The sequence below is a fragment of the Phaseolus vulgaris genome, chromosome 1 (genome assembly GCF_000499845.2).
Source record: "Phaseolus vulgaris cultivar G19833 chromosome 1, P. vulgaris v2.0, whole genome shotgun sequence".
Lineage (NCBI taxonomy): Eukaryota > Viridiplantae > Streptophyta > Magnoliopsida > Fabales > Fabaceae > Phaseolus > Phaseolus vulgaris.
Genome location: NC_023759.2, coordinates 205,915 through 231,757, shown reverse-complemented (window position 1 = coordinate 231,757; position 25,843 = coordinate 205,915). Strand labels below are relative to the sequence as shown.

The following is a 25,843-nucleotide window of genomic DNA, read 5'->3' as shown; positions in this document are numbered from 1 at the left end:
TTCCCTAGTCTCATGTCGAAGCATTAGAGACTACAACTCCATTATCGACATCTAATTTATCGGTATCATAATCAGACTCGGTCCATGATATCACAATAAGATTTGTGAGATGTCTAATGAGTCTTATGTAAAAAGACGAGTCTTCCTCATTAAGTTTAGAATCTTTTTCAACTAAAAAATGTGTAGATGTTCCATAGGAGCACAAGCCAACATATTAGTCTCTCGAGTAAGGTCTTTATTTCCTTTTGCTATAGTGGATTCCAGTTTTATTTCAAGCAACTTCAAGTCCGAAAAATAGTTAAGATCACCTAATTTCTTAATTCATAAGTGTTGGTAGAGATGTTATGGGATGAATTTTCTAATGATTGTTTCAAATAACTACAATATCATCCACATAAACAAAAAGAACAATCCTTAATGTGTCCACATGTTTTAAGAAGAGTGAATGATCAGCAAAAGAATAATTAAAATTATGTGAAAATAAGTACACCACTAACGTCCAAATTTCTGCAAACTCATAAACATATTCTTGTCATTAATAAAACACCAGTTATAAACTTCATGTATACATTTTCATCTAGAACTACATGTCTGTTAATTTCAAATTACTTGAGAATCCATTTATTTGTAGGAACAAGAGCTAACAATAGGTGTAAAGTGAGAGCAAAGGTATCTTCCAACTCTTTGAGTTGTGTACATGCTTTTGCAATAAGTGGAACCTTATATTCTTACACCCACCCATCAAATTTGTGCTTCATCTTATAAACTCAAAAAAACACATAGGCATGAAAAAGGTCCAAACAGAAAAAACTAAGTTTCAAAGAGAAAAACCAAACAGCAACAAATAGATAGGTTATCAATTGTCAAAACCACCAAGTGTGTGGTTGTGGAAAGAGGTTCAAATTTTCAGGATAATCTATGTGGTTGTGGAAAAGTGTACAAAGTTTTTAGGAGGTAAAAATTAGGAACTCTTAAATCTATGAACATTGTGTGTGATCAACATGCTCACATAGGTAAAAAAATTCTTACATGGTTTCATATGTGTGTTTATCATTCAGTCAATGTAATCATGATTTTGTCAAAATTATATCACTTATGAGTATATTAACAACATTAAAAAAATAAGTTTGGTATTAAATGAGATATTTGTTAGATATAACTAATAAATATATTTTTAATAATATTATTCATTCATATTATTTATTATTATAAATAATGATCAATGCAATTGGGAACTTCAATGCATATAAAATAAATATTTCCTTTTACAACATAACTTGTTTTATACATAAAATGACATCACCAAAATTTCAATATTGAACCATTTTTTTAAGAAAGAGTAATAATGTCACATGATATAAGTAAATACAAGTTAAATTTTAAGATATTAAATAAAAAATCTATTGTTTATTTTTTAAAATATTCTAATAATCTTTTTTTAAAACTATACAGATAAAAAAGGAAAAAAACTATTAATGGTATTATTAATAGATAATAAATACAGTAACTATATATAAGTTAAATATGACGTATGGTGTGAAAAAAAAAGTCAAATATACCCTATAAATTTATGCATGTGCAATGCAATATCTAGTTAGCTTAAAAAGAATAAGATCAAAGATATTGTCAATAGAATATTAGTTAAAGGCGAAGAATTATATATTAATCTTCCCTCGTTTAACCTTTCAGTAACCTATATCAAAACTGAATTAGATTATTAGATTACGATACGTATTTAATTAAAAAATATTTGAACTGTGAACTAATATACCTTATACATATATATAAAATAGTTGTTACGAACTAAGTAATATTATTATCAGTAAATACTAACAAAATTGGCTTCTTAAAACAAACTTTTTTGTATTTTTTTTATCAATAATAAAATAAATAAATATAAAACATTTTAAAGATAATTCAACTCTATTATAACTTATATATAGGTTATGATTCTTAGATAACTCTAAATTTAAATAATAATAAAATTTGAATAAAGATATAATTTATAAAATCAGTTTTTGCTTTGAACGTGTGGAATTGACTCAATTGAATTTGGGTAGTTGGAAGAATGTTGTGGTTTTTTGATTTGGATGAGCATGGTTGTTTCTTATTGGAGGTTTTATATACCCTAATCTTCTATTTTGTTGCTCTTACTTTTATGAATAGTTACATTATATGTTCAACGGTAACTATCACCACCACCAACCATACATTTGTTGCCATGCCATCAGTGCTGAAAGGACCACAAAGATATTTGTCTTTTTTAGAAACAGAATTAAAATGTTTATTTCATTTTTACTATTTTAATTTCAATTACAGTAAACTAATTTCTAAATTATTTGATATCAAATGAGATTTAAACTAAGAATGATTATCTTTCTTCTCGTAAATTTCAAACTTGAATGATAAAAGACACTCTGATGTTTAAATGAGATTGGTATTTGATGTTCGACGCTATTAGTGTAGAATAACGACGTACCTTATCCTTAAAATCTGTAATTATTTATATTATTTTCATAAGCTTTTTTTAATTTGGATTAATTAATGTTTTAGATCATGATTAAAAAGTATATTACCTAATACTTGATTACTGTTTAATTTCATTAGTTTTCTGTTAAGTATAATGAATTTGGTTGTGTCGGTCGATCGACCAGATATACAAACTTTCACCTATCGTATAGACCGGGGTAAACTATTATTCCATATAATATTTAATGAGAAAAGGTTAATTTTTTATGTAAATATATATTATAACTATTTTATTAGGTTCATAGACTGAGCATTTTATCTTCTTCCTCCCACCATTTAACAGTTTCTGGGTACTTTCTGTCCACTTATCAGTCAACTAAGAACTCTGAGTCAGGTCTTCTATGATATAAAAATATGTAGTGCTAGTGTTTGCTAACAACAACCAACGTTGTCAATTTTACTTTTGTTTCCTGGGTTTTTCGTGAAAGTCGTTTCTTTTGCTTTTAGAAAAAGTTTTTGTTCATACTCAAAAAGAAAAATACACGTAGTGGATAAACCATTATAATATTATAATAATATTTTTAATTAAAAATAAATCAAATTAAATTAAAATATTAATCTATTTATTTATTAAGTATATTTTTATCACTCTTCATGCTGTCAAACTATCCTTCACTCTTTTTTCAGGACTTTATTTAACTACCAACAAGATTTTCTTTAAAAGATAACACTTTTAGAATAAGAAAAGTGTTTTATTTTAAGAACACTAAACAACACTTATAATATATAAATTTAGTTTTTTTAAGATTAATATATTCTAAACTTCAACTATCAAAATATCTTTTATAGGTTAAATTGAAAACTTGCATCTGCTATTAGTATCAGTTTAATCGGTAAAAAGAATCGAGTTTAGAGTTTGATGATATCCTAATTTTAAATAGAAAAAATATATTTTTACAATTTAAAAATTATGTGTGCTAGTTTTAAAAAAATATATAAAAATAAATAAATTTGTAACTGATATGAAAAAATATTAAAATAATAATATTGTTAGTGATAAAGTGAATGCAGAATGTTAAAATAAGATTTTAATTTATTTTTTCTGTATTACATTAATTTTAAGACTTTTTTATTGGTATTACTTGAATGATGAAAAAATTAATAGAAACCATAGTTATTAATGTTTTATTTTGTTGGTGGTGTTTTTAAGTCAAGAAGACATTATTCTCTTAAATGGGATTCAGGTTCTTAAATATACTTTAACAAAAACTAAATATAAATATTTATTTTATCAGAAAGAGTAAGTCTAAAAAGTAAAATTGAGAATAAATAAAAATATTCAATATTAATTAAGAGCATGAGTAGGAAGCATCAATTAATAAAGATTCAGAGAAATAAGTAGGTACAGCACATGTGGTGATATTTAATACAGCAATTTTATTAGTTTATACTGTTTTTGTGTCTATAAAATGTGAAGGTGGTTGCCCTGCATTCACTTCATCACTCTCTCTTGGCCACCATTGTTGTTGAGTTCACTGCTTCCAAAGTCCCAAATAGAAAGTGTTATCTTTTTTCCATCACTCTTTCTGTATAAATGGCTGCAACAACACCGAATCACACAGTAACTGTATCTGGGTGGGCAGCACACGATTCTTCCGGCAAGATTAGCCCCTACACCTTCAAAAGAAGGTAATGCTAACATCTATTTCTCACTATATTTCTTCATTCTTCTATATCATGATGCATAAAGGAAGTTGGTGTGACGCAGGAAGAATGGTGTCAACGATGTAACCATAAAGATCTTGTACTGTGGGATCTGCCACACTGATCTACACTACGCTAAAAATGAATGGGGCATCACCATGTACCCTGTGGTGCCAGGGTAAGCAACAAATTTCCACTGTTAACTGATTACTTCATTGTGGTTGTGATTAGTTAACAGAGTCTTTTTTGTTGATTGTGTGCAGACACGAGATCGTTGGGGTGGTGACTGAGGCAGGAAGCGATGTGAAGGGGTTCAAGGAAGGAGACAGAGTGGGTATAGGGTGTATGGCAGCTTCATGTTTGGATTGTGAACACTGCGAGACTGGTCAGGAAAACTACTGTGAGAAGATGGAATTTGTGTACAACGGAATCTTCTGGGATGGCAGCATCACCTACGGTGGCTACTCCCAACTCATTGTTGCAGATCACAGGTTCTTTCATTCATCACTCTCTCTGTTGTTCTCGTGTCTTACATATTAGAAATGATAGATATCTTCGTCTTATTGTCGATTTGTGTTGCATCAGTATGTGGTGTTAATGTTGTAACAATTTCCTGTAGTATTAGTTTCGACATATGTCTATACATAAAACTTGGTTTTGTCACTGAAGATGAAAATGTGATGTGAAGGTTTGTGGTACACGTTCCGGAGAGCCTACCGATGGACGCGGCGGCTCCTCTGCTTTGCGCCGGAATAACAGTGTTCAGTCCTTTGAAAGATCACGATCTGGTGGCGACGGGGGGGAAAAAGATTGGGGTGGTTGGTTTGGGAGGGCTGGGACACTTAGCCGTTAAATTCGGGAAGGCATTTGGGCACCATGTTACTGTGATTAGCACTTCTCCTTCGAAAGAGGAAGAAGCTAAGCAACGTTTGGGTGCTGATGATTTCATAATCAGCACAAACCCAGAACAGTTAGCGAAAGCAAAGAGAAGCCTTGATTTCATACTGGACACTGTTTCTGCAGAGCACCCTCTCTTATCCATCTTGGAGTTGCTGAAAGTCAAAGGCACCTTGTTTCTGGTCGGAGCACCCGACAAGCCCCTGCAACTGCCTTCTTTTCCATTGATTATGGGTAACTGATAGAACATTTAACCTTAATTTTGGCAATTGATTACAGTTTTTGTTGTTCGAGTTGAAAAACGTTGTTGGGTTTGTGACAGGGAAGAGATCAGTAAAAGGTGGGATCATAGGAGGAATAAAAGAGACTCAGGAAATGTTGGATGTGTGTGCCAAGTACAACATAACGAGTGACATTGAATTGATCACAGCAGATAGAATCAACGAAGCCATTGAACGTGTTGCCAAGAATGATGTTCGCTACCGTTTCGTGATTGACATTGCTGCTGCTTCCAAGGAGTAGAGTTCATCAGAATCTGGTGTTTATCAGAATAAATTTCTCTGTTTTCATTCATTTATGTGACTTCTCTTCCTACCTCTGTTTTCAATTATGAATAAGATATTGGGTTTAGGTTCAGCTAAAAATAACATGTGTTCATTTTTAGTTATTTTATTTATTTCTTTCCGCTCTTTACAACTCAAAATATAAAAAAAAAGTCAACTTTATTATTTAAATTTATTATAATAACTCCCAATACTAGATCTCATCTCACACTGTACCAATTATTTTTATCTCAATAATATATTATAACGTGTGTTGGAGATCCACTTAGAGCCTTTCATTGTATATAAGTGGGTGTAAACCTCAACTCTATGAACCGATTTTATAGGATTGAGTTAGGCTTAAAGTCCACGTACTAAACTAATATTTACTTAAATATGGAAGACCTTCTTTAAAAAAAAATATAAAGTTATTAGTTTTGATTTAAAGTATTTATTTCCTTTATGCAAATTTAGGTAAAGAGAATTAAGTATGTTCTTATAAAAACACACTCACGCACTATAGTTAAATAATAAACACGATAACATAAAACACTCAAAAATATAATTATTTAACTACTTTCATCTAGATTATAAAATTTCACTAAAAATTGCTTATATAAAATATATCCTTTTGTATATTTTTTTAATCAGTAAAAAATTTATTATAATAATAAAAAATTGTGTATAAGGAATATGACTTCAAATATACAATTACAAATCCAAAATATCAGTCACGTCCTTAACATACATGAATTCCTAAAATACATTCAGTGCAAATTTTCATAATAATTATAATGCAGATTAAGGAAATATGTGTTGCATGTCTTGAAAGTGTTCAAATTCTTGATCCACACTGAAAATGAAAGTTGAACAGATTAAATATTTTAGATATTGTCAAACACTTTTTGTTCCACACTATCGATTTACTTTCCATTAATTTCAACTTTCTACACAATTTTCTACTCAGTAATGGTATATATATGAACTCAACTTCATATATAAAAACATTTTAGATTAGATCTTATAAGTTCATCCCATCCCATGTTACTTACATAATGAAAATTATCACCATTTTGTTTATTTAATTTTCCACACACCTTTCCAACCCACAAAACCTTTCCTTTTAAATATATTTTTCACTATAAATTTTTCTTTATTATTACAAAGTCTCCACGGATGGCCTGATAAACCACAAATACTCGTTAAGATAGACTCAAAATGACTCTGATACCATATTAGGAAGTGGACTTTAAACTTAACTCAACCCCATAAAACCAGCTCATGGGATGAGGTTTGCACCCACTTATATACAATTAAATATCCTAATCTCTAGATGGGATCTCCAACATTTATCTTATTAATATCTTATTTATTATTATATTCCTTCCATAGTTGTTCCGGTTCATCAACTTTGTTTTCTCCGCCTTTTATATTCTTCCATTCAACTTTTTTCTTCCAACTTTATGTATTATATACATTCTTCCATAGTTCTAATTACCCTTTTTATGTTATTGTTGTTTGCATATCTATAATGTTTATGAATACTTTACTTCGGTTATTAAAGTGAAAAATGTTTACATCATCTTTACTTTTACTATAGCCATTGCCTCAAGCTTCTTCTCCAATAGTTTCTCATTTTTCATTCCCATCAAACCATTCTCCCCATGCATCCACCTTCCAAAATTTGAAAACTTCTTTTACTTTTTTAACTTTTCATCATTTTTGGAACACTTTCACAAATCTCATTCTCCACATGTTTGTGGTGATTAAGAAAAGAAGAACGTTGCTATCTCCCACTCTCCACTTCCTTTGTTTCATTATGTTTATTAGTCCCAATATGTTGATGCATATTTTTTGTACATTTAAGTGTGCATGGTTTAAATGTAGAAAAGCCACTATCTCTACATTAACCTATTTTGTTATGCTTTTTCTAAAGGTAAAACAGTACAACAAAATCATTAAATAACAACCAAATTTAGATACAATAAATAATTAATCACTACATTTACTAAATTAGATACTATTTTAGAAACTAAAAAATTATTGATATCTAAAAGAGTTCTATTATTAATAAAAATTTATAAAATAATTTTTAAATTGATAACTTCTAAAATTTTAGTTACTAATACTTTATATTTTAAATTAGTATTTAAAAGAGTAATAAAGACTAATTTAAAATGTAAGTAATTAGTAGATAAAACTTTAGTAATTAATGGTTAGATATCAATTTAAAAATTATTTTATAAATTTTTATTAATAAGAGAAACTACCACTACAAGAAAATCATGAAATAGAAACTAATTTTTAGAAATCAAAATAATTAGTTGCGTAACTAAATTAGAGACTAGAAACTAAAAAAAATGGTTTCTAAATTAGTTTAAATAGTTTCATTATTTAAATTCTAAATTTGGTAGCAAAAATCTTGGTTGCTAATTAGATACCAATAATTTTTTTAATTTATAAAATAATTTTTAATTTAGTGAAGTTAGTAACTAATTATTTTGGTGTCTAAAATTAGTTTTTATTTTACAATTTTCTTTTAATTTTGTTTTGGTTTTTTTTAATTAAAAAAATAAAAAGTTGGCCATATTGAAGGACCTATTCCACCTCATTAGAAATATCTGGTTCTGTGTTTCATTGAATGACCCCATTTTACGCAACAAGGTTTCAAATATCTGCTGTATACATCCATCATTGAATGATTAAGAAAAAACTTTTAGTTAGATGAACGTCATTGTTTTTCAATTATTTGCATTAACGTGTATTCTTATTATTAGATATTTTTATTTTATCAGAGAAGACAAAGATTCGTCTTGTCATAAATCCTAATTCTAAATTAAGGTTTCCTTGCCGTGAAGTCCCAAGAAACTTAAATTAGAAAGTATCCATGCATTATATAATTCATACACACAAATAGCTTTTGAAATTACGATATATATACACAAATAACTGATTAAAAAATAATTGAAAGCAAGTAGGTTATAAATTTAATAAAAAAGTATTTTTTTTTAAATAATTTGAAATGAATATGTAAGTATTTCAGACCAAATATATTTTGATATAAAAGTAATTAATAATTTTAATTTTGAGATATAATGATGGTAAGAGTATGTTACAGGATGAAAATTAATATAATAGATGCCTCAAGTTTTCGACAACATTTAAAATAATAAGATTATATTATTCCTTCTAAAATAACAATATTCTTATAATTTCTATACTACAAATATATATTTAGATGATTTAAATTTAAACCACAGATGAAAATCAATTTAGTGTTAGAGTATAATATGAAAAATATATTTAACCATTTAATATTTTAAGGAATAGGTTTGTCAAATATTCATAAAAGAAAATTTGTTAAATTTTTGGAAAAAAAAAGGTAATTTCAATATAAATAAAGATATTTATTTCTTTAAAATTTAATGATTATACTATATTTTATTATTTGTATTGTAATTAGGAAGAGCACTGTGCTTTTATTTTTTATGAAAGATAAAATATTTATATCCAATTAAACAAATTAAAATATTTATTTTTTCCATAATTAAGAGCTTGTTATATACATGTTAGAGTTCGTTGCAAAAATGATGCCAATTGCAAACAAGACGTGAGTCCATATAAAGAAAACGAAGAATGTCATTATTGTAGGGAAAATTCTTCAATTAATAAACTTAGTTTAGATAGCAACTTCTAGCAAACCTCTAACATTTTCTTCAAAACTTATTTTAAATATGATTTTTTGAGTTTTTTTTTTTAATTTTTAAAGTAATTTCTTAACAATATACTATATATTTAAAAGTAATTAACATTAGAACCGAGTACATTAAGAAAATATGGAAGATGAGTGGAATAGATAAGAAGTACTTGTTATTAAATTAATATTAGATTGGACATTTTTAATTGTTGTGGAAATCTTAAAATCTAATTAGCATATAAACGATCACACTATACGAATATAGATGTGTATAATTTTTAAAATTTGAATACGAAGACACGAATTTATATATTATTATATAATTATAAATTATATAAATTGACAATAAAATTTATATGTAAAGTTATGTTTCAATTTTTTTTAAGCAGAAAGACTTTTTTATGGTTGGTTTAAAAAATTTATTCCTTATTTTAATAATTATATTAAAATTTATATAATAAATTTAAATATTTAGAAAATTAATATATATATATATATTTTTTTAAATTGGATTAGGTGCTAGAAATGTAAAAAATTAAACAAGTTTTTTTTTAATTTAATACTTTATTAATAGATGTTATACAAAATTTAAATACTATCCGACACAAACATATTTTTTTTAACATGATCGTCGGAGGTTGCTGAAATTATACAAGGTCAACATGATCGCTGGTTGATGAAACGGCGATTTCCATGTGCGTAGTCGGTGGTCGCTGTAGGTATGCAAAGATCAACATGATCGCCGGTATGAATCGGCGTTCTCCATAGGTCAATATGATCGCCAGTTTATGAAATGACGATCTCCATGTGCGTAGTCGGTGGTCGCCGTAGGTATGCAAAGATCAACATGATCGCCGATTGATGAAGCGGCGTTCACCATATGTGTAATCGGTGGTCGCCGATGTTGGTTATTTTTTTGGGTAGGGTTTTCTCACTTTAAGGTTGTTCTGCTCCAATCATAAAGGAGAGTTTCGCTTGTGGATATTATAGGAAGTCCACCTCTGGGTACTGTATATGGGTTGAGATACCCCTGAAGTATCCCTTTTAATTTTATTTATTCATTGCTAATAAAAAAAAACATATTTTTTTTAAAAAACGTGTCTGTCTAAGTCTCATAACTTAAAATACAATTATTTTGAGCCTCATAACTTAAAACACAATTATTTTAATTATTTTGAAGTAAAAAGAACACATACAATTTTTCGATTCACATGTAGAAAAATATTATAAATTTGAAATTTTATTTGGATGAATATTTGTGATGCCAGAATAATTGATGAATCTTTTACCCTCCAACAAAACTGGTACGTAACATGTGACATGATTACTAAGTCCACGTGTCAAACAGATATACATGGAAAGAGAATCATAAGAGCCCACGTTAATACCTTGCTTTGCCGCCATCTGTGTTTCATATCTTACACACAAACGCCTTCCCATCATTTTTTCAATTCTTCTTCTTCTAATCTAACCACACACTAAAACCTAATTATTTTCTTTTAAATATTATCAGTATACCAAATTAATAATTATTTTATTCATAACTTTCAGAAATTCTATTCATTAATATAAAATATAAATATTTATAGGGGTAAAAAACACAACATTTATAAAAACGAAGAATAATTTCTCTTAAAACGTATTTTTTGACATAAATACTCCTTCAATGTATAACCCTAAGCATTAATTATTTGTTTTAACAATGTCATCATTTAGAAACCAATTAATTCGGCAGATATTTGACAAAAAGACGACAGAGACTGTAGCATAAAGTCGTGAGTTTTTAAATACTAAAAAAACACTAATTTGGCACATTTTAATGATTGTCAACATATATGGTAAAATATTAAATAAGAATTTGTATATTGCATAAATAAAAAGGATATTTAAATGGTTTGTAGAAATAAAATAAGTAGATAATCATATTAAGAAGGACATAATTCTACCCAACTTCATAAAATTGGTTTATGGTTCATAAGCTGAGACAACAATTTCTCTCACATCGAAAGTGATAACTCGTAAGTAGGATAATATAGTATTATGAATGGTCCGATAAGAGTCAGATAGCGGTGGTCTGATAATGTCAACAAACTCTCACTACGATAAGTTTGAAATGACTCTAAAACTATATTAAGCAATGAACTTTAAGTTTAACTCAATCTCATAAAATCGACTTATAAGATAATATTTTCACCTGCTTATATACTTATAAAATTTCTTAATCTCTATTACATAATCTCTGAACAAATAATTTATAAGTGGATAAGAAATGCTTAAAGGGTGATTGGGGGGAAATAATTAAGAATGGAAGAAGAAGGAGGAGGTGCGTGGTGTTGACGTGGGAGAACACACCGTGTGAGGTACACTAACGTGTGACCAAAGCCATTTAACCATTTGTGGTACTGCTAACTGCCAACTAGATTCCTTCTCTTTTTCTTCTTCACTTCTCCTCAATCCACCAAACACACACCACCTTTTCTCTCTCTTTCTCTCTATATATACATCCCTCCAACAATCCCTTCATTCACTTTATCACATTTCCAATTCACAAACTTAGATCTCTCCTTCAATATGTCATGTACCAGGTGGCTTTCTTCTCTACCAAAAACAACAGGTAAACTCACTTTGCATCTCTTTTCTTATTCAACCATTTTCTTCATTCATATCCATGTATAACCTAAAAGCATCAACGTACTCATGTTGTTTTAATTCTTCTTCTATATATTAGATGATAGAAACATAATATTTTAGATTTTCAGTTGTAAATATCTCATCTGTTGCGTTTTGTGTGCAATTAATCTAACAGGTAGAGCACGGAAAGAATGTGAGGAAGACAGGTTGTGTAAGAAGCGAAGCGTGAATGAGGAGTATTTGGAAGCATTCAGAACAAAGTCTTACATGGAAATATGCAACAAAGCACAAGTGGGTCTTGGAAAGACAACCACCAAAATGCTAACTTCCTCTTCATCTTCCTCTTCTTCTTCTTCTGCAGTTCCCTTATGCATGCAGCTTACAGAATACTTACTTGATCCTCGGCAAGAGACGATAGCAAACATATCGCAGAGGTTGAAGCTGCACCGTCTTCTTGTGGAGTACTTCGAAGCCACCTTGGAAGCGTGTCGTTTTTGTGACACAATCCTTGAAGCCATCCATTCAGTAAGACTTGCTTATCGACGAATTGCAAGAATTGCTAAGCTAAGCAAAATCGCCAATAATCACGACCAAACCCACAGAGATACCATCTACAGAGAGCTTTCTTCATTCGCTTCGCAGACCAACCCTTTCTCTGCTGTCAGCACCCTGCAGTTCCGTGACATTCACGACAAGTGCGTGGAGCTTCTGAACAGACTGAAACAAACGAGAAGGAAGATCAGAAGGAGGCTGAAACTGAAGAGGGTGTGCAAGAAGGTTGGTGGAATCGCTCTTGTTGCTTCACATTGTGTGGTTCTTGCTGGTTTGTTGGTGATTGCTTTTCACAGTGTAGTTGGGGTGGTGGTGGCGCCTAGTATTCTGGGTGGTTTGGTTGGTTTGTTGGCGAAGAGGGGTGGTGGAAGGGTGGGGTGCAGAGGTTCTGAGAGGGTGTGTGAGCAACTTGATGTGGCTGCAAAAGGGATTTATATAGTGATAAATGATTTGGACACGATGAGTAGGATGGTGAAGAGATTAGAGGACGAGGTGGAGCATAGGAAAATGGTTGCAGAGGTTGGTGCGAGGAATGGGAAGTGGGAGATTGTGAAGCAGGTGATGAGGGAGTTTCATGAACGTGATTCTAGCTTTGTGGAGCAGTTGGAAGAGCTTGAGGGACATATCTACCTGTGTTTTCTCACCACAAACAGATCCAGAAGGCTTCTGGTGCAAACAATTACAGAGAAAAAGTAAAACATTTGACCTTGTATATAGAAAAATGTTGAAAGAGTTAGTAACTTAGTTATGTTCCATGTATATGAAGCTTAGCTGTCACAGAGCAATGGAGGAATTAAGGTGCTTTTGATGAGAGCTTAGTGATGCTTCAAATGGTTTTGTTTGTTCAATTTTCCAGACCATAACATGTATTATAGATGTGTTTTGTAAAATGGTTGGATAAATTAAAATCTAAGGGTATGATTACAAGTTTTTCTTATTCTTTGTTCTATTGTACATATTGTCATATTGATCTGTTGGTTAAGTGCATATATATTGTGCAGATTATTAGAAAATTTAAATATATATATATATATATATATATGTTGTAAAATTATTATTTGGATGAACTTTTAAAAAAAAAAGTTTCAGGAGAAAAATACATAGAAAAAAATATTTCTTTTCTATAAATTAAGATGAACTTAAGTACAGAATATATAAGTTGTGGTTTAAGAGACAAGTTTTAATAAAAAAAATATATATTATATTTTACACAACTTACCTTTTATTTTTATTTTAAATAACGAATTGCATTTTAAATTACTAATTTTAAAATAAAACACGTGATATATTTTGTGAAACTTAATTATCAAAGAAGTTAAATCTTAAAAAATAATGCAGTTAATAAACCAGTTTATTTAAATAAATGTAAATAGTTTTATTATACTATATATTATCCTTCTAGTATTAGCAGATGAACAAACAAAATTCTTAGGATTCAGATAGAAAACCCACAACATCAAAATAAAGACTGAAAAAATGAATACTTGCTTGGGCCACTAGTAATGGATTATCATAAACATCTTTTTCCTCATTTTGTCTGTTTTTTTATCTGCTAAAGTGTTGCTATAAATTCATTAATAAAGTGAGATCTCTAAAAACTAAAAACAAGGAAAACATAGGATGAAAAGTATAGGAAAGAAGACCATTGTTTTCCTCCTTTTCCTTTTGTTCCATTGCCCTTGGTTACTCATTACATTGTGACAACAAACACATTTGATTTCAATATAAAACATACATTCCAATACAAACTATGAATCATCTAACGAATTTACAATCGAGCCTGATTTGTTGTCCACCATTGATGATGCTGCTCATCTTGATCATGGACTTGACGAATGCCCTTTCAAATTCCTCTTGAGAATAAGCAAACTTGGAAACCAAAGCTTTGGTGGTGGGATGAGTTAGCAGAGCTTGATCAGAAGAGAATATGCTCTTTCCTTGGAGAAGCAACTTGTAATAAGCATTGTCAAACATGGTGGAACTAGAATCCAATGGAGTCCCTGCATTTTTCACCTTGTTATGAGAGGGGCATATGCTTCTGAGGCTGCTTCCAAATGAAGGGTTCATGGAAGGGTCAATCTCTTCTTTGGGGCTGAATTTATGGATTCTGTTCTCAAAGGATGAACAATGAGCAAATCCAAGTGTGTGGCCTCCTGCACATCACAGAACATCAGAATTTAATGATCATGTAATTCTAATGCAGGTGGAGTCTCATTTTTCTAATCTCATTTCATAAACCTTGAATTTTATGAATTCAAAAACTTTCTTCAAAGATCTCAAATGGGGTAACACTCAAACCTACAATTTGTATGATCAATGTTGATAACATAACTACCAGTTTAGACTAGTGGTGATTTCATTTTTGTCAACATATCATCACTTAAAGAAGAATGTTACTCATCAGTTAAAGTACCTGAGAGGGCTACAAGATCCTCCAAGGAAAGGCCTCTTTGAGAGAAGCTTTGTTGTAATTGGGAGATGTTGAAAGTAGGAGCTGGCAATTGTCTGGTTTCAGTGGCCTTTGATATCCTTCCATCCTTTCTTCCTTTTGGAACATCCCAAGTGGGGCCTCCAGACTAAGCCACCAAATGCAATAAGTAAACAAACTTATAATATCCATTCTAAGTGTTACTATAAATGGTTCTGTTGAAGTTAGATAGACCAAAAAAATACCTTAAACTTCAGGAGTAGGACAGTTTTATATCATCATCCAATCATGAATTAACAAATGAATAAAACTATGATCAGTGTATGTTATTGTTTGAGAAACCAACCATGGTAACAGCATCTCTAGCAGCAAGAGCCAAAATATCAGCACAAGATACAACTCCAGGGCATTCTGCTTCCAGTGCTTTCTTAGCATTGTCAATGACATAAAATGCATGCAATGAAATGTTAGGGGGTCCATCCTTTTCTGCTATGCTCTTTCCCTTTGATTCCAGAAGAACAGAGGCATCACAACCCTTAAAAAAAGAGTAAATATGATCACTTTTACACATCAGTTTGTACAAAGTGGATACAACTCACAACTTCTTATACAACCACGTTACCATCTTCAATATTATTGTTTTAATATCAGGATTGTCAAAGTATATTTTCATAGTGCATGCAAGTTATGAAGAGAATTTTTTTTAATGAACAGTAATTTTTCCTTTTAAAGCTTATAAATTGAACCAACACATTGGAATTAGGAGAAGCAAAAGGTTGCATACCCTTATGAAGCAATCATGAAAGTGCATCCGAAGGAGAGCAGCTGGAACAGTTTTGTCATTCATGGTTGCTTTGTGAACAGAAGCAGCTACAATGGAGTCCACATGAGGGCACGTATTTTCATAGTAATTTACATTTAGTGCACTCACAAGAGAAGCCAAGTGCATTGTAGTTATGAGCATCAACACTGTAGCAATACCTGCCATATTTCAAACCACAAAAAGTTCAAAAACTTTGTATGTGACTTGTGAGGAACATAACAAGAATAAATGTGGTATTTATAGGGAGGTGGTGGTAACACGGGAAGCTTGGAGTTGTTAAGGGTATAATGGTTGTTTAGCAAATTAGGTGATCTACGACCCTGTTAGTGGAGTAGTATTTTCAAGCACCTTCTATTAAATAAGATGAAAGTTGCATTTGGTACTGTTAGCTTCAAAAAGCAACATTATTACAAACAAAAGCAATTCCAAAAACATATAGACTCAAATTTTGGCGACCTCTCTCCCTTTGAGTTTTTTTCTTGTAAGTTTCACATGTTCATCATATATATGATGTAATTTTCCATTTTAGTATGTTTAAATAGTTTACAGAAATTTGATTTAATGGTTATTTTTTTATGAATGTTGATACCTTAACAATCATGCACCGAATTATAACTGGAAAGAGAAATAACTTTTTGCTGAAATAAGACAATTTTTAAATTGTATTGGTCAAATCATAGTTGTAAACTCGTATATTTCATTTTACAGTTGTTAAAATAACATTTTTCTATTTGATACAAGTCAATAGTGAAGATTACATGGTAGAAATAGTGTACATATTTTGAGTTATGAGATTGTTAAGAAATTATTTTCAATTGCTATAGAAGAGATGTGTTCAAAACTATAAATGAAGTTGTTAAAACTTATAAAAATTTCAATGAAGGTGAAGTAGTACAGAAAAGAGAAGGGTTGGTTTAAAAGGATAAAGATTTTTCTTTTATCATATTAAAAAATAAATAAATGAGAACCATTTCAATGATGATTCAACCCTTATACAAATCAAAAGAAAAAACATATAGTTTCTTCCCTAACAACACACGTTAACCTCCTACTGACATCAAATTTGTATACCTAAAAATGTCAAAAAAAGACGACAAAAGGAACTATCCTACTTTCTATCTCATTTAATCAACCTTATACAAATCAAATGACTAAGCACCAGTCAAAATAAGAAAAAACAGATGTGTTGGAAGTAACTCAAGAATCAAACATGTGTCACACTGTCCAGATTCAGTTTGTGTGAGACATCAGTTGCGATGGTTCCAGCTAATGTTGTGTGTCTCACTTTTATTAATTCATGTCATGCCACTGCATGTGCAAGTACTTTAATCAAACAAAAAACACCTAGATTCGCTGCTAGCTGTTGAAAACCGTGTTGCATATAACAGGTTCTGAGTCCCAGTGCCTGAGATTTACTTACTATGCTTGAGGCTTTTCTTATCATTTTCATCTTTCTAGAAACAAAAATTAAGAGGTTTTGCTTGCTAGAGATGGTCATAGAACCAAAATGACATGATTAATTCAAACCAATTCAAACTAATTCAAACTAGAAAGTTCAGGCCTGTTCGGATAATTCATTTAGATTGGATTGAAAATTTTAAAATTCATTCATTGTTTCAAATTTTACAAATTCAATTTTCCCATTACATAATATTTCTATTACCATTTAAAGTTTACGACTTTAATCCAATTCATTTTACTTTTTTTAGGTGAAGTTTAAATCTAAATTAATCTTATCAAATAATGATTGGATTAGTCGACAATATGTAAATTCATATCTACATTGTTGACGTTTTTTATAATTTTTATTATTATTCAATAATAATTCCAATCACCCAATTTAAATTAATACAATAGTCATAGTCAGGTTGAATTGAAATTAGAAATTTAATTTAAGACAACTTCAATCCGAATCAACTAAAATCAATCGATTCCAATAAAGAAAAACACAAACCCTACTTGCAGTATTTGTGGTGGTTTCAAAAGCTTGATGAAATAACACACAAAGTGACAACATTACATCGAAAAATTTAGGGAAGTAATATTTTCCCAACTCTCTGCAGTACAGCTTCCACTTGAAGTATAGTATTCATATTATAACAATTTATTCATGGTATAAATTTAAACCTGAAAGATGCTTATTTGATTTCTACAAGCTTGAGCTTCCTATTGATAACAATTTATTTAAGGCATGTATATAATATTGTGCCTTCATTATGGGGTTGGAGTTGATGGGTTAAGTCCACCAAATAATCAAAACCAGAAGAAAGGAGTGGCGGGCTGCTCCATTAAAACAAAAAGCACGCCTCAGCCGTTGAGGAGTTTTCTGTGAGCTTAGAACTGAACTGGGCTAGAGAAAGTTTGGCCAAAACTCCAACTTGCAGGAACTATATTTAGGAAAACTCTGGTTTGTCCATCAGTGGTTGTGATCCTGAAGGACAAAGATTGACCATTCAAATATGCATTGGATTGCCAATTAGCACCCCAGTTTCTTGACATAGCCATCCACTCAGTTTTTGATCCTTTAATGGACACAGATTGTATGGATCCAGCCCCACCTGCATTGCTGATCAACACAAGCTCAAAGTAGTCCCTTCCATTCACACTGAACCTAACCCCTCCGTGCTTTTTGCATGGAACCCTGCAGCAATCATATCAGTGTCACAGAGTAATTCAAAAAAATGTTTTCTTAAGTATTAATATTGTTGTTTTTGTTTTGCAGTGACCACAATGAAGTTAGACCAAATTCTTCAAGTCCAGGGAATTGAATTTTCAGTTGAGAAGTTATATACTTTAATATGACCACATTTTTTATGAGAGCATATCAGACATCTCCACTGTGAAATTTGAGAGATTAAATGTTTATGAATAATCAAATAACAACAAATGGCATAATGAGCTAGTTACAATCGCTGGATAAACTATGAAGTTATCTTAGAAGTTTATGTTTGATTCTAATACAATACAACCTTAAACATCTGATTTAGAAGATAAGGATTACTTTTCACTACTTGGGTGTCCCTCGTGAGTTATATTAATGTTCTTATATAATACCAAGGTAGGAAACAAATTCTAACCTTTGGAATAAGACGGGCACGATTCCTCCTCTGTAAATACCAATCTTTTCCCAAGCGGGTTGAGCCATGTCAAAATGCTTGAGGGGTGGGTTGCACCAGCCTCCATTGTTGTTAGGAAGAGCAAAATTGGGAGGGCAAAAGTTTGTGGCGGTTATGGTGACAGATGTTCCTTTGATGCACCATCTGGAGTCTGCTTTGTAATCACATATGATTTTGTAGCACTCACCACAGGAAGCTCCATCATTAAATAAGGCAGTGCTTAAAGCTGCAGTTCTAGTTCCATAACCAGTTGCATACAGATTCCCATACCCACAAGCTCCCCCTGCAGTCATACACAAGTTATGTGTGAAAATTTCAAACTTAGTTTGAAAAGTAGGGTACAAAAAAATAGAATCTAGTATTAAAAGGTTTGGTTACAAAACAATTGCTTACCCATAGTGCCTGAAGCATCACTACCCCCATAAAAAGTGGCATGGGCATTGGTCCATCCAGAAGGTGAGAAGGCAAAGGTAGTGATTGTGAAGCTGCATAATCCAATGAGGCTACCCAAAAGAAACATAAAATTGCCCATTTTTTTTTCTAGCTTGCTGAATGCCTAAGACCCAAGTGAGATGATGAGGTTGGAGGATATGAGAGTAGAAATTGTATGTGCAATTTATTGCCATTTCCAAGTACAAAAGCTCTGTGCTTAAATAAGGGTCTAGACTAGCTAAGGCAACGATGGTACATGTGAGGCTCTGCAAGATAAGAGAACTCAAGAAACAATTTTTATTATTTATCAGATTAAATTTATCTGTGCAAGTCTGAACACCATTCAATCATTCCCACGTTCTCTTTCAGTATTCCTCTTATACTCCCCTTCTAACCCACCCACATGCACATGCCCACATAAGAGCCGTGAATGTTTCAAAACCCACAAACCCCATTTGGTGGTCTAATTTTTTAATTTTAGCTCCTCACAGATCCCAATGTCTACTTCTTTCGTCTCTCATGGATCTCATGGTTTATAACTCCATTTGTGGATAAAAAGACAGAATGGATTTATCAAATGGAACAAACGGTGTGTAGATCATAACTTACAGGGTCACATGGAAATGATGACAGTGTCGTTTTTTGTGAGCTACATCCACATGTCCCATTTTGCCTATACAGATTGTCAGTTGTCTGTTAGCTAGCAAAGCAAAGCAAAGGAAATAGTCACCGTTGGTTCAATCCGATAACACATGAGATATTGGACATCTAAAAAGTAAATAAGTTATCCAGTTGCACACTGGACACTGAATTTTTCGCATTTTTTTAAGTGGAGTGTTTATAAATTATAAGTTTGATCTAAAAGGGCCATGCTTCGCTATAATAGCACCGTCAAACAATCTAAAAGGAAAGAGCAGAAAAAGATGAAGGGCAAGGCAGTCTATAATGGGAATTAGAGTAAAGCAAACTAAAGAAAAGGAGCAAACTAACAGCACCGTCAAGCAATCTGAAATTGCTGAATGCCTAGAAACCCAACCAAAGGCACCGTTTTTTACTTTATATTTCTCCCCTTATCAGTACTACAATTTTTTAAAAACATTACTAACTTTCCACACTCTTCCCCCACTTTTTGATAGGCTCCAAATTATCCAAGAAAAAAGTTTAAATCAAGTGTTACAGCTTTAGAAATGGCCTTCAACTCGAACAAGAAAAGAAGGCAGGGTGTAATTTATCTGTGAACAGGAAAAAAAATTCATATTTCCGCTTGTAATAGCTCAGTTATTCCTCCACCGTTTACATACCTCTTTTTTTGGCCCAATGACAGATACTTTTCAATAATCAAACTTTTGAATTGAACCACTAGAATGGAAATGATAGTAGATTAGTTTACTCAAATTCTAAAACAAAGTTCTCCGAACAAGGAAACAGGTAATTTGTGTTCCCGTGATTTGTCACTTACAGCAAATATCTCAATATAGCAAAGGATTTCCAAATAATTTTGCGTAGAAAATAAAACTTCTTGCTCGAAAAAGGAGATGGTAATGAAACTTTTCCCATAGAGAAATATGAGCAATTGCGGAAAATAAAGAAATCCTGACAGCCACGGGTAAGACTAAAAAAGCAAATCATTATAAGTCATCATCATCTTCCTCTTCGATAGTCTTAGCCGACATAAAATGAGCAAATCAATATCAGAAGTCATCATCATCTTCCTCTTCGATATGCTTAGCCAATTCTTGCTCCTGTTGGTGTCTTTCTCTCCTCTTCTCGGCACTTTCCTTTTCCTTGTGTGTGTTTGGTGGAAAACGCAGTGCTAGAACAGCCTCATTGTGCATGTTAAGACAAAAGGAAATCCGAGAATTAAATGCCACCTGAGGTTCATTTGTAGAGTAAATATCTCCAGTTTCCTTCGATCCCATCCACCCGTCAGCATGATCCAATGAAGCATCAACAGCCCCATCGCGGATAGCCTTTGCAACAATGCTCTCAGCATCAGCAACTGGATTTGCAGAGTTCAACCTCAACTTTTTAGCTACATCAGCTACCGATATGCGTGAATATGATATGCTGATGTTGCGTAAACCAGTCCTAATGACATTATGGCGCAGCCGAACAATCAAATTATGAGTTCCATCTCTATTGAAAGTTGTACCAAACTTCTCTGCAACATTCTTAAACAAGTCCAGGTCACCAATCCGAACAGCCTGAAAATCCAGAACGTCATTCAACACTACTACAAAGAAGCACCACAATAACTTTATGGTTGACTTAATAAAACGAACTGTATCGAACTTGGAGGAGGGCTCCAAATCATGTTAAAAGCATTGGATTATGATTTAGAAACACAGGAAATAAACTTTAACAAAGCATCAAGTGAACATATGCACATGCCAATCAACACATTAGATGGTCTGAGTCACATCACTCTTTTATCAACTGTTTGATGGTAAATGCATATCACAAGTAGTTTTGGAGGTGGAGTAAGGGGTGGAATAGGGTACACTACCGGTTGAAGCTTATTGGTTATTGGCATTGACAAGGTTTCACCAAATTGATGGATATTTTTACTTTTGGGTGTTGTGTGTGTGGGACAAGTTATTCCAGGTTTACTGAGTAATAAATATTTAGAATTATGTCCTGTGCCGCATCTTTTTTCTGTTCTGTTATATGACCATTATTAAAATCAAACAAAGAACAAACCTTGTCCAATCCTTCCTTCTTTCAGTAAATTAAATATACCCTAAAACTAAGTTTGATAACTGCAATGCAGAGAGTAATTCAATATTTTGTATAAAATTGTCACATCATAAAATAAATATGAAAATAAAATTGTCAGGAGAAAAAACCCACATTAAGGTCACTTTATTTAGTATTGTAGTAGTATATTTACTTGAAAATGTTGAAAAAGAAATAATAGTAAATTGAATGACTTAACTGATGAAAAGTAAAATGCAAACTGCAAGAAACCAAAATGGTATAAGATTAAGCACAGAAAGTGTTGCAATGAATGCATAACTGTAAAACAAGGATTATTCCTTTTTTCAATAAAATCAGACTAAAAGTAGTATATAATAATGATTTGCAGTTTTTCTGTTTCAATTTCAGTTAAACAAAGCATCAGTATATGATTTCTCTTGTTTATAATATACTCAAATATCTCTCCTTAGCCGAGTAGCAGAGCAAAGTGAACCCATACTGTTCAAATTAGTGTAGTAGTTTTCAGCAACAGCTGTCTGTCATGAACAAACTTCCGCCTTTTCATGTTCTATAGCAGCATTACAGTGATGGGACTCAAAAACCATCCCCCCCTGAAAATCTTTGTTTAGTGAATCTGTGGGGTAAAACTATGATTTCTCATCCATTTTCTAATGTATTTTTACCTACATTACAGGGTTTGAGACCCTTCTACCTCAGTCATTTAAAAAGTAAAAAAATCACTTCTGTTGACCTGTGTTCCTTCGCATTATTTAGTAATTGTGCATGTAATATAAATTATTTAGTTTGTATAATAATATTTAAAATAATGGCTATCCAGTCTCCAGCAATCTTATGATAACATTTTCCGGACTAGCTGCTACAAACTGCTGTCCTGGACTGATAACTATAGGGTCAGGTGTTAGTATCAATAATACAGCCACACAGAACCAATTATGTGTCAAGCATTTCATCTGCCACATCATAATTCTGAAAGAGTTATAACATAGGATAGTTGAATAAATAGACAAGACAGCAAGGAACATAATTGCCATGCAACAAAAATGTAGTGCGTATTTCATAAAAAGTGAAACTATAGGAAGTAATCATACGATCAGATCTAAAATTATAAATTCACTTTTAATGGACCTTAAAATATTAATTCTGGTTCATAATTTATGGACTTACATTAGTAAGCTCAAAGTAAGGTCTCAAAGCTTTCTCCATTCCTCTCTGCATAAAGACATTCCTTTCAGGCACTTCTCCCAATAATAACCGCACTATCACAGCCCACTTATTACATTGAATTCGAAAACCTCGTGCTGCACTGGGAGCTTTACGAGCAGCCTGCAGGAGAGACTCTTTTGCATCGGTATACTCCAGCTGAATTGTCCGAATTCTGCCAAGGTAGAAGAGATAGCGACAAAACTAAAAAAGACAACACACGTGGATAAGATGGCAAGTAAAAAAGAATCTAAGAAACAAAAGGAAATTTAAACAAGACTAGCTAAATATATAAATCTCAGAATCGTTGAGAAGGTTCAACACAAGGACATTATTGCAAAAAAATTCCCAGACCAGGTTCAAAAGGTGGAGATTGCATTCAGCACCACAGGAAACAAATCCCCATACCTGCTGATTTGAATGGGCCTCAAAACGTGGAGCCTTAGACCTCAATTTCTCTGCCTGATCATATAGGTTGTAGTGTAGGTAGTTACGAAGTAACAGATTAAGAAGTGTTTCCTGCATCAAGTCAGCAGGTAAGTACACTGTATAAGACATGACCCACCTATAAAACAAACAAAGTAGAACACAAACCTGACCCAGCTCATCATGGCGCAGAGTAGCAATCCGGTGCAATGCAAGGAGGTTGCTAAAATAAAAATTATATTTAGTTTGGAATAAATTACATTTCAATTAGGTATAAATCCCCTCTTAATGTCTTAACAATATAAAAATCTGCACCAGAATATCCATTTTTTAATTGCATAGATAAGAACCAAACTCACCCTCTAATTTCAGCGAGATCTCCTGTAAGCTCATAGCTATACGAGTAATAAAAGTACAGTCTAGATGCAATAACATCCACAGTTCTTCTATTCAAGCTCTTCAGCCGAACAATGCAAGCTGAGGAACAAGCTTTGGCCTATAATGAAAAATTAAAGCAACCTTAGCATATAATGTGCAGCATATTGGCATAGCTGGTAAAAATATAAAAATACAGAAATAAACTCAACCGCGTCATATCTTTTCTGGTCAATTAGAAAAAGTAGGACAAGGAGGTAACAGTAGATTTCTAGCTCAGGCAACAAGTGCTTCGCCACCGGGTTTTGAATGGCAGATGTTGCACTGTCCACTTCCATCTCTCGATCACCCTCCTATACAGCCAGTTACGAACAGAAAGACCATCATCCATTTAAACATTGCAAGAAAACAGTTTAATATTTCATTCATACACATACTGAATACACAAATAATTTATCAAAGCCACTGACAAGTACTACAAAAAAGGTATAAATATATTCAAATTAAAAACATACTTCTTAGGCATTACTAAAACAAACAAAAAATATAAATCATTATCATTATAATTTATACTCTACTATTTGCAGATAGGAACAGTACTATCAATCTCATTTTTTTCCTAAAACCGTTCATAAAGAAAACTATTTCCATTTCTGATTCGTCTAGGGAAGTGTTTCTTTGTTTCTATATTACATATACTTACATGTTTTTTATAGTTGTATTGAATTTCCATAAAATGATTTAAAAGCTTGAATACAATGCAGTATCAACAGCGCCGGCATCAGATATGTATACAATATAGATATGTGAAGCAAATTGAAGATCGGATGCATCATAGTACAAGGGTGGGTCCGTGTGGAAAAGCTTCATAAGGAATTCTAAGGGAGAAAAGTAGAAAGAAAGTTTGACATTAGATTCTCCATAAGCTAAGCTGGTGTACATGCTAATTTGTAGGTCTTTCTCATCTAAATTTTCGCTTCTAACGTGCCAGTTTATGTTGAAGCTCATTTCATTTATTTTTCTTATTTTCTCTCCTAGAAGTTCTTATGGAAAAAATCGTACAAGCATGCTCTAATAACGTTTACAATAATATAGTTAATTGAAGTGAAACACAAAAACAAAATTAATTACCTTGAGACTAGGAAGATAAGAGGAAAACTTAGTGTGAAGTTCAGAAGCGGGCACGAGAACGTAATCAAGAAAGGATGAGAGGAGCGGTGCCGTAAGTTTACGTCTCAATGCAAATGTAAGGCGCACGGCACGAGCAATTCGACGGACTTCCTTTGAGTACGAACCGGTTTCAATGATTGATGATATTTCCTTCAAATCTGTGGGTGAGCTCAAAATTCAGTAGAATTAAATGGAATTACGCTTCAGAGACATGAAAATAGAGAAATAGTGCGGATTGGGGAAGAAACTTACCTTGCAATGTAGATGGAAGAGCTGAAGAAATCACGTGTGAAGGCGTTGCCTGATCTTTCATTTCCACGTCTTCACTCATCTTCCTCAACAACACAATCTATCAGTGTCTTTGGATCGGAAAATTACGTAAACCCTAACGCAGGGAAGAAGAAGAAGAAGTAGAAGAAGAACCCAAGAGCACGTTAAATAGATTCGATAGAGGAAGAAACTTCGATCACAAACTATCACCTCTTCTTCCAAATTTAAACGCACGAAACTCGGTAAGTAATTTATTTCATTTTATTGAATGTTTTTTATAATTATCACAATATATTTAATATGATGGTAACATGTTTTATAAATATAAAATATTTTTTGTAGTATTGTAAGAAAGATTTTATTATTATGTATTGACCTTTATATCATATATCG

The 25,843-nt window shown here is 31.9% G+C and overlaps 5 protein-coding genes across 5 annotated transcripts; 2 read left to right on the top strand and 3 right to left on the bottom strand.

Moving 5' to 3' along the window:
* The first annotated feature begins 3,878 nt into the window (after nucleotides 1–3,878).
* LOC137816311 (probable cinnamyl alcohol dehydrogenase 6) lies at nucleotides 3,879–5,717 on the top strand. The gene is made up of 5 exons (XM_068619407.1): nucleotides 3,879–4,158; nucleotides 4,238–4,351; nucleotides 4,437–4,664; nucleotides 4,862–5,304; nucleotides 5,393–5,717. Exons 1-5 carry the CDS (start codon nucleotides 4,064–4,066, stop codon nucleotides 5,590–5,592), a joined length of 1,080 nt encoding a protein of 359 aa, XP_068475508.1. The 5' UTR covers nucleotides 3,879–4,063; the 3' UTR covers nucleotides 5,593–5,717.
* Nucleotides 5,718–11,795: 6,078 nt separating this feature from the next.
* LOC137816310 (UPF0496 protein At1g20180) lies at nucleotides 11,796–13,429 on the top strand. Its single transcript, XM_068619406.1, has 2 exons — nucleotides 11,796–11,923; nucleotides 12,116–13,429. The coding sequence occupies exons 1-2, from the start codon at nucleotides 11,881–11,883 to the stop codon at nucleotides 13,186–13,188; spliced, it is 1,116 nt and encodes a 371-aa protein (XP_068475507.1). The 5' UTR covers nucleotides 11,796–11,880; the 3' UTR covers nucleotides 13,189–13,429.
* Nucleotides 13,430–14,108: 679 nt separating this feature from the next.
* LOC137816309 (peroxidase 64) lies at nucleotides 14,109–15,954 on the bottom strand. Its single transcript, XM_068619405.1, has 4 exons — nucleotides 15,705–15,954; nucleotides 15,267–15,455; nucleotides 14,906–15,068; nucleotides 14,109–14,645 (listed from the first exon to the last, which is right to left on the bottom strand). Exons 1-4 carry the CDS (start codon nucleotides 15,906–15,908, stop codon nucleotides 14,248–14,250), a joined length of 954 nt encoding a protein of 317 aa, XP_068475506.1. The 5' UTR covers nucleotides 15,909–15,954; the 3' UTR covers nucleotides 14,109–14,247.
* A 1,728-nt stretch (nucleotides 15,955–17,682) lies between these two features.
* On the bottom strand, nucleotides 17,683–20,134 carry LOC137816308 (expansin-A11). The gene is made up of 3 exons (XM_068619404.1): nucleotides 19,253–20,134; nucleotides 18,821–19,142; nucleotides 17,683–18,384 (listed from the first exon to the last, which is right to left on the bottom strand). The coding sequence occupies exons 1-3, from the start codon at nucleotides 19,389–19,391 to the stop codon at nucleotides 18,078–18,080; spliced, it is 768 nt and encodes a 255-aa protein (XP_068475505.1). The 5' UTR covers nucleotides 19,392–20,134; the 3' UTR covers nucleotides 17,683–18,077.
* A 517-nt stretch (nucleotides 20,135–20,651) lies between these two features.
* On the bottom strand, nucleotides 20,652–25,752 carry LOC137816307 (probable 26S proteasome non-ATPase regulatory subunit 3). The gene is made up of 8 exons (XM_068619403.1): nucleotides 25,433–25,752; nucleotides 25,142–25,338; nucleotides 24,223–24,363; nucleotides 23,995–24,131; nucleotides 23,804–23,858; nucleotides 23,618–23,728; nucleotides 23,174–23,413; nucleotides 20,652–21,495 (listed from the first exon to the last, which is right to left on the bottom strand). The coding sequence occupies exons 1-8, from the start codon at nucleotides 25,509–25,511 to the stop codon at nucleotides 20,983–20,985; spliced, it is 1,473 nt and encodes a 490-aa protein (XP_068475504.1). The 5' UTR covers nucleotides 25,512–25,752; the 3' UTR covers nucleotides 20,652–20,982.
* Nucleotides 25,753–25,843: the final 91 nt, after the last annotated feature.